Here is an 8,395-nt window from a genome sequence, read left to right as displayed (position 1 = left end):
TTTTGGGCATATTCAGGAGTTATCTGTGGCCTTAATACTTAGATGGGTGTGTATGTTGGTGTTTTTTTATGCTTTCTGATTGCCTCCAGTTAGATGTGATCAGGAGATGGGCTTCCCTTTTCACTTTTTTTCCTGAGAAATTTCAAGATGCTACACTTTGTTATTGTGACATAACTCAGGATTTAATTTTTGGCCTATTTCCTTTTTAGTCTGCCTGTTCTGTTCCACAATCCCTGTTCAGGCCTTTTTCTAGTGATAAACAGTTCACGGCTGGCTTTGGTTGTTTTGCATTGCCCTTTGGTTCTAAGTGGAAACTGTCCCTTTAAATTTTGAGGAGATCTGTGTGCAGGCATAGTAGAACCCTCTGGGGTTGGGGGTGGTGTGTCCAGTTGCTCAGGTACCCCCTCTAGTCTCCAGAATGGAGGTGCACAAACAGCAGGAGACCAAGAAGCAGATACAAAAAAAAAAAGAGTGCCCCTACCTTTATCTTCTTGGTTCTGTCATTGTCTCTGCCTCCATCTCAGGCATCACTGCTTCTCTGGGTAGGGTCCTACTCTCGGCTCTTCTCCGTTGATGGTCCTAGGGACTTCTGCTCCTAGACTGGAAAGTTACTCCCTCCCTTCCTTGCTATAAGATATCTACCTTTACATTTCCAACCCTCACAATCAGTCCTGATAACAATTATTCATTATTGTATCACAAGAGACCCATCTGCATTTCATTTCATCAGCTCTGCCTAGGCAGATTGGATACTACTCACTGGAGATTCTGCCTTCCTCCAGGCCCCCTGATTCTAGGTTCCCTCTTGAAAGCTTGTAAGCCAGTCACGTCTTGCCTATGTAGCCCCTCCCCCCCATTAACTTTTTGGTATATTGCGTTGATAACCATGCCAAGAGAAGCACAGCAGCAAAAAGTTTAAAAGAAAGACAAGAAGAAAGAGAGAGAAGAGAGAGATCACGAATAGCGTTATAGGAAATGAAGATGAGTAGGGCATTTATTCGTTGGTTCTATTTTCTGATTTTTGTTGATAGCACTAGTGTATGGCATACTTCTAGAATGTATCATTACAAGAGATATAAGCTGTTTAAAATAATATTTAATTTAATAAATCAGATTTATAACTGATGGACAATTATATTTTTATTAGGGCTACTGTCTCACTAGGCAAAACATAAAGGGCCATCAGATTTAGACCTAGAGCTCTTCAGCATGTTTTTGCTTTATAAATTATGTTTTCACTTTATCACTTTAAGTCATGATGAAAAATTCTTGGACGGTGGCTTGTTGAATGTATAACAGAAGTAGAGTTTGAAAGAAGTAGTGTAGTGTGGAGAATTAGCCTAAATGAAGATTGTAAAGCTTCTTGGTGTAAGAGAAGGCCAGCATACTTAGAAACAAAGAGCAACGAACACAGATGTGATGTTTGAAATGATTACATTTTGACATATTAGAATCATAAGAAAACATCCTTCACTTGGCACTTGGCACTGTTCTTAAATTGGCCAAGTATTTTGATGTAAAAATACACTACTCAGCTGTGGTTAGAATCTTTCTAGAAGTATATGCAAGTTGAGAGGAAAGCTGCAAATATAAAGGATTAAAAAGGAAAGCAAAACACAAGAAGCTTACAGGAAGGAGCATCAATCAGTCTTTAACAGATCAATCTTAAATTACAGTTTAAGAGACTTTGGTTTGATGTCAAAAGTATTCTAATATTGAGGAGCAAGATGCTAGTTGTGTTCATCAAAGTGTGTTGCATAGTATTTTATTTGGATTTCTTTTATACATGGAAGGTTCTTGTTTAAAATGAACTAAAATGAATCAGTGGAAACTTATGATATGCCAGGCCCTATTCTAACAGCTGGATATATGACATTAACAAGATAAATAGCAACCTTGCTGCATGGAATTTATATCCTGCTGGGACCTAGGGCTATTAGAAAAATAAGCAATCAAATAAGTATATCAAATAATTTCTGATATAAAGGGAGTATTGGTAGCGTAGTGGTTACGAATCGGGCTGTGAACCTCAGAGTCAGCAGTTCAAAACTACCAGCTGTTCTGCGGGAGAAAGATGAAGCTTTCTGCTCCCATAAAGATTCACAGCCTCAGAAACCCTGTACAGGGTTGCTATGAGTCAGAACCGACTCCATGGCACATAACAACAACAACGCTAGTTAGGGTGATGGAGAATGCTCCTCAGCTATTTTAGCTGAGATCTGAAGGATGGGATACAAGAAGCCATGAGTGTGATTAGCAGAGATTTAGGGTTTTAGGCTGAGAGACTAACACATGTAAATAAATACCCGGATGTGTGGGAAGAGTTCTAACAACATGACTATTGGTTTTGGAGTATGGCGGACTGGGAAGAGAATGAGTTGAGATGATTTTGGAGAAGAAAGTTGAGGCTGGGTCAGAATGAAACGTCTTGTATAGGTCATGTTAAAAAGTTTGAATTCTCTTGCAAATGAGGAAATGTCAGATTTATGATTAAAAAACATTTGGCTTTTCTTGTGGGGGAATGGGTCAGAGGCAGAAAGCCCAGTCGCTGGAGAAGGATATCATGTTTGGTAAGGTGGAGAGTCAGAAAAAAAGAGGAAGACCTCCAGCGAGATGGATTGTTAAAGTGGCAGTATCAATGGGCTTGAGCGTGGCAACAGTTGTGAGGTTGGCCCAGGACCCGGCAGTGTTTTGTTCTGTTGCACATAGGGTTGCTATGAGTTGGTATCAACTCGACGGCAACAAAATACAGGGAAAAATTTCTACAAAAAATTCTTTTCTAGAAACTGTATTGTTGCAGTATTGTGCCTTTTAAATTTTAGAGTTCTCTGTTACTTGAGGATTCAGCATGACTTGGCCTAACCCTGTGATTTTTAAAAACTTTTATGTTTGTTTGTTTAGCAGTAGTGGGAAGTCAGTGTATGGAGGAGGCTTACAGAGTTGCTGATATGAAACCCTGCTTTAGTACCTGCTTGCTCCCTCCTGCCCCTCTTTATCCTCTTTTGTGTAGACTTATTCCTTCTCCTTCTCATCTGTCTCCCTTGGAGTAGCTGGTGGGCTTGAAATGTTTACCTTGTGGTTTACAGTTTAGTGCTTATGCATTGTTGTTGTCAAGTGCTGTCAAGTTGATTCTGACCCATTGTGACCCTGTATAGGGTTTCCGAGGAGCAGCTAGTGAGCTTGAACCACCAACCTTGTAGTTCAAACAGCTTTGCAGTCTGGTGTATTTAACCCACAGCGCCGCACCAGGATTTCTATCCAGTGTAGGTGGCATTATTTTCTATAGGATCAAGGAGTTGCCTTCAATTGACTGTTTATAGGAAGTTCAACAGGGCTTTTCTCTGAAAGGATGTTTCTATAATGAAGACAACATTGTTCTATTTTGTTTGTTGGAGGAGGAGGCTCTTGTTTTTGAGTAATTATTTGGTTTTCTTGGCTCTGATCCTTCCATGGTTATGGAGATTAGCTACATTGCTTTGTGTGTCTGGTGCAGATGGCTCAAAAAGTCTCAGAATAGAGCTGTTTTCTTTAGAAACATATGAGCTGAAAATAGAGGTTGGAGTAGAAGTTTCATTTGAGTTGTACCTGTCTTCAAAACTTCTTTTGATATTTTATGAATGTTGGAAAACCTTGGAAATGTGATAGGGGAATGATAATTAGCATATCATTTTGGGAATTTTAGTAGAAGTAGTTTTTACACGGACTTCTGGTAGTATCACCACTGGACTACGAACCACAAGGTCGGCAGTTCAAACTCACCAACTGTGCCTTGGAAACCCTATACAGGGTCGCTATGAGTTGGAACAGACTTGACAGTATTTAACAATAATAACAACAGTTTTTATACAGTGGAAAAGAACCTATGTAATTATTGATCTTGTGATATGTAGGTTTTATCCTGAAATGCTGATTTCAGGCTATTTTTAGATGAAAGTTGTTGACCTTTCCCTGCAGTTCTTTTGATAATAATTTACAAACAGTGGTAGTTCAGCTCAAGAATGATCTGTCCACTTAATACATTGATTGGGGGCTGATCATTGTCACCATCACCACTATCACCATTACCAGCAATCATTTCTTGAATGAGCCCTGGTGTGGCACTGTAGGGTAAGCACTGGGCTGCTAATCGCAAGATCAACAATTCAAAACTAGCAGCCGCTCCTTGGAAACCCTATACAGGGTCACTATGAGTCAGAACCAACTCTGTAGCACTTAATAATAATAATGTACTATAGATCTGTGCCCATGTCTTATAGTTATTGCATCCACCACTTATCTGTCAGTGTGTCATACTGTGGTGGCTTGTGTGGTGTTGTGATGTTGAGAACTATGTCATTGGTATTTCAAGTACCAGTGGGGTCACCCATTGTGGATGGGATTCACTAAAGCACTTAACTGATGAAGATAAAAACCTTCAGTATATGTTACACCTCAAAAACTGGACAAAACACAAAATTCCTCACAACTGGACCAATAAGAAACATCACGATAAATGGAGAAAAGATCAAAGCTGTCAGGATTTCATTTTACTTGGATCCACAGTTAATGCCTGGAAGCAGCAGTCAAAAAATCAAATGATGTATTTCTCTGGGCAAATCTGCTACAAAAGACCTCTTTGAAAGTGTTAAAGAGCAAAGTTGTCACTTTGAGGACAAAGGTGCGTCTGACCCCAGCCATGGTATTTTGAATTGCCCTATATGCATGTGAAAGCTGCACAGTGAATAATAAAGACTGAGGAAGATGTGATGCATTTGAATTATGATATTGGTGAAGACTATTTAATGTGCAATGCAATTCCAGAAGAATGGATAAATATGTGTGGGAAGGAGCACAGCCAGAATGATCCTTAGAAGTGAGGATGGTGAGCCTTTGTTCCGTATACTTTGGACATGTTATTGGGAAGGAAGGACATCATGCTTGGTAAAGTAGAGGGTCACTGTGAAAGAGCATGACCCTCAGTGACATAGTTTGACACAATGAGCTCAAGCATAGCAATGAGTGTGAATATCACCAGAATATACCGCTTAGCCTAAGTTCTTACAGTTTTTCATAATCGATTACTAGTAGCTTAACATTTTAAAAATTCACTTGACAGTGGCTTTTAGAATGACAAATTCTATCTCCTTTCCTAGATTCTGATCATTGGTGGTGGTGTTGCAGGACTTGCTTCTGCAGGTGCAGCAAAGTCGATGGGTGCAATTGTTCGAGGCTTTGATACAAGGTGAGTGCTTTAGTAGTGATTTGTGTTAAGTTAAAATCTTTGTGTTTTGAGAGATTATGCTTTTCTTAGAATTTATTAATTAAAATAGCACATTGAAAACTATTCAATAAACTTTTTCATTTAAATGTTTCCACTTTCTAAAAGTCAACTCAAAACAATAATATATTATTAAACAGGAAAATACCATTTGAGTAAGGACCAAGCCTTTGTTGTTAAGTGCCTTCGAGTTGATTCTGATTCATAGTGGCCCTGTATAGGGTTTCCAAGGAGCTGCTGATGGTTTTGAGCCACCTACCTTGTGGTTATCCTACAGTGCCACACCAGGACTTAAAATATATAGTATAAATAAATTTAAAAAGCAAAATAATTCAAAACTAATAACTCACTGCAATTCTGATTTTTTTTAATGTAGATGAGTTTTGGGGCCAGGCTGATCTCAGTCCCGAGTTTCTGACATGTTGCTCTCTCGTGTCCTGTTTCTGTTCTGAATGCTCTTAGACACTAGGTAGGAAGTGAACAAAGGTATTGATGAGTATGAAGTGGAGAGTTATCTTGGAGACCAGACTGAGGGGAATGTGTCGCACATTGACTGGGTAGAAGCAGGTTAAGCTGACAGGGCAACTTTAGGAACTTAACTGCTGAAGAGTAGCAAAAAAATGAGTTATTAGTATTGCATGATTTATGCTAATTCCACATGCTTTATTTATTTATTTATTTTTTAATTTAAGGTTTTTATTGTGGATTGAGTGAAAGTTTACAGGGCACATCATCAGTTTCACATTCAACAATTCATATAACTTGTTTCATTTTTTTTTTTATTGATTATAATCCCCTCCATATACCATCACTTAAAAGTATTTCTCTTTATCCACTTTAGCTTTTTTTTTTTAAAACACACAAACAAAAAAACCCACTCAGGCATATATAATAAATTACATCTCCAAAGGGCACATTCTGCAAGTCTGCTCCTGGCCACCAGTTCTTAGTCCTTCTCTTCTTAGTTGATGAATCCACATGCTTTTAAAGTACACAAACAGTTGAGTATTTTTCTCTGGTATTTTTAGAGTCCCTAGGTCTGTGGGTAAGGAGTTCTGGAAGTGTAGTGGTTACGAGTCAGGTTGCTAATCTCATGGTCAGCAGTTTGAAACTACCGGCTGTTCCACAGGAGAAAGCTGAGGCTTTCTGCTCCCGTAAAGATTTACAGCCTCGGAAACCCTCTGCAGGGTTGCTGTGAGTCAGAACCAACTCGATGGCACATAACAACCACCAGGTTTCTAGGTATTACACTTGGCTACTAACCTAAATGTTAGATGTTTGAACCTACTCAGTTGAATTCTGGTGAGGTGCTGTAGGATAAGCACTGGACTGTTAACTGAATGGTTGGTGGTTTAAACCTTCCGTCCACTTCTTGGAAACACATACTGGGTTGCTAGAAGTTAGAACCGACTTGATGGCACTTGACTACAGCAACAATAACAACAGTAACAGTGGTACCTTGGAAGAATTGGCTAGAGATCTGAGGCTATAAAAATTGCAGCCTAGGAAACCCTGTTGAGCAGTTCTACTTTGTAACACATGGGTCGTCGTGAATGGGAATTGACTTGACGGTCATAGGTTTGGTTTTCAGTTAGGTGAAAGTACTTAATTATGCTTATTAAACATTTCTTTAAAGCAGATATATTAATGTTTTCCTAGAATTCCTGTAATGGGAAGTGTAGTTAAAAATCTTCATGGATGACATGTATACTGAATTTTATTAAATGCTTATTGAATATTGTTGTCATTTATGTGTTCCAGTACTTCACTGAGGTTGAAATGTCTAATTTTTACTTATCAGCTGAGGGCAGTGGAGTAATAATAGCACTGCTTCCCTTGAATATAGAATGACACCCCACACACTTCCAAAAAATGCACCCACTTAGAGTTAGGAAGAATGTGAATTTCTCAGAGGCAAGACTAAAATATGACTTACAATGCTTACCTGGTGTCTATAGAAGATGTGTACCCATATAAAAGACTGTCCTGCTGAAAATAACACATAAAGCATTTCCAAAATTGATACAATTCAAGGAGAGCTAGTGTTAGATGCACTGTTAGTGTTCTATCTTTTCATTTTTAATATTTGCTGATGTGAAGCTTTTCAAGACCTCCAAGCCTGTAGGAAGCAGGCTGTTCAGATTTTCATTGTAGAGGACGATAGCATCAAATATGTATATTTGACTTAAAGATGACTTGAAAGTTCTTAGATAAACTCCTCAAAATTTAGTTAGTAATATTGGTGGCATTGATTTAGATTGTACCCAGAGTAGGCAGCTAGAACATGATGATTGTGTAACTCATATTTGTTTACAGTTTATAACAACTCAAATATACAATGAACAAAGATGTACATATGAACAATACTGCCTATTTGAGAGGGCTTCAGAAAGTTCATGGAGAAATGCAATTAAAAGATAATGGATTTTTTTCACAAAATTTTTGAAGTTCTCTTGAATAATAAAGAAAAAGTATATTGGAAACATTGGATTATTTTCTTTGGATATTATTTGTTTTTAGGTGGCATTGAGTCATCTTTGACTCATAGCGAGCCCATGTACAACAGAACAAAAACTGCTCTGCCCTGTGTCATCTTCATAATTGTTATGTTTGAGTCCATTGTTGCAGCCACAGTGTCAGTCCATCTCGTTGGGGGTCTTCCTCTTTTTCATTGACCCTTTACTTTACCTACCATGATGTCCTTTTCCAGGGACTAGTCCCTCCTGGTAGCCTGTACAAAGTATGTGCTATGAAGTTCACCATCGACATTTACAAGGAGCATTCTGGCTATACTTCTTCCAAGACAATTTTTTTTTTTTTTTACTTTATGATAATCATCGGACAATCTCTTTGATATCCCATGCGAGTAAATTTTTCTAAAGGTAATACAGAAACGGCTACAATCATACATTGAAATAGAACTTCCGGAGGTTCAAGCCAGATTCAGAAGAGGCCGTGGAACGAGGGATATCATTGCTGATATCCGATGGATCTTGGCTAAAAGCAGAGAATATCAGAAAGATGTTTACCTCTGCTTTATTGACTATGCAAAGGCTTTTGATTGTGTGGATCATGACAAGATATGGACAATATTGTGAGGTATGAGTATTCTGGAACACTTAATTGTGCTCATGAGGA

At 38.5% G+C, this 8,395-nt stretch overlaps 1 protein-coding gene across 1 annotated transcript in view; it reads left to right on the top strand.

Annotated features, from left to right (window-relative positions):
• The window catches only part of NNT (nicotinamide nucleotide transhydrogenase), a 200,293-nt gene that overhangs the window by 26,091 nt on the left and 165,807 nt on the right, over positions 1-8,395 (top strand). The window contains exon 5 of the mRNA XM_006865749.1: positions 5,133-5,221. Coding sequence (XP_006865811.1) covers positions 5,133-5,221 — 89 coding nt within the window. The remainder of the gene's footprint in view (positions 1-5,132; positions 5,222-8,395) is intronic.

This window comes from Chrysochloris asiatica, unplaced genomic scaffold, assembly GCF_000296735.1.
Source record: "Chrysochloris asiatica unplaced genomic scaffold, ChrAsi1.0 scaffold00082, whole genome shotgun sequence".
Classification (NCBI taxonomy): Eukaryota; Metazoa; Chordata; class Mammalia; order Afrosoricida; family Chrysochloridae; genus Chrysochloris; species Chrysochloris asiatica.
This window is presented reverse-complemented; position numbering and strand designations above follow the sequence as displayed.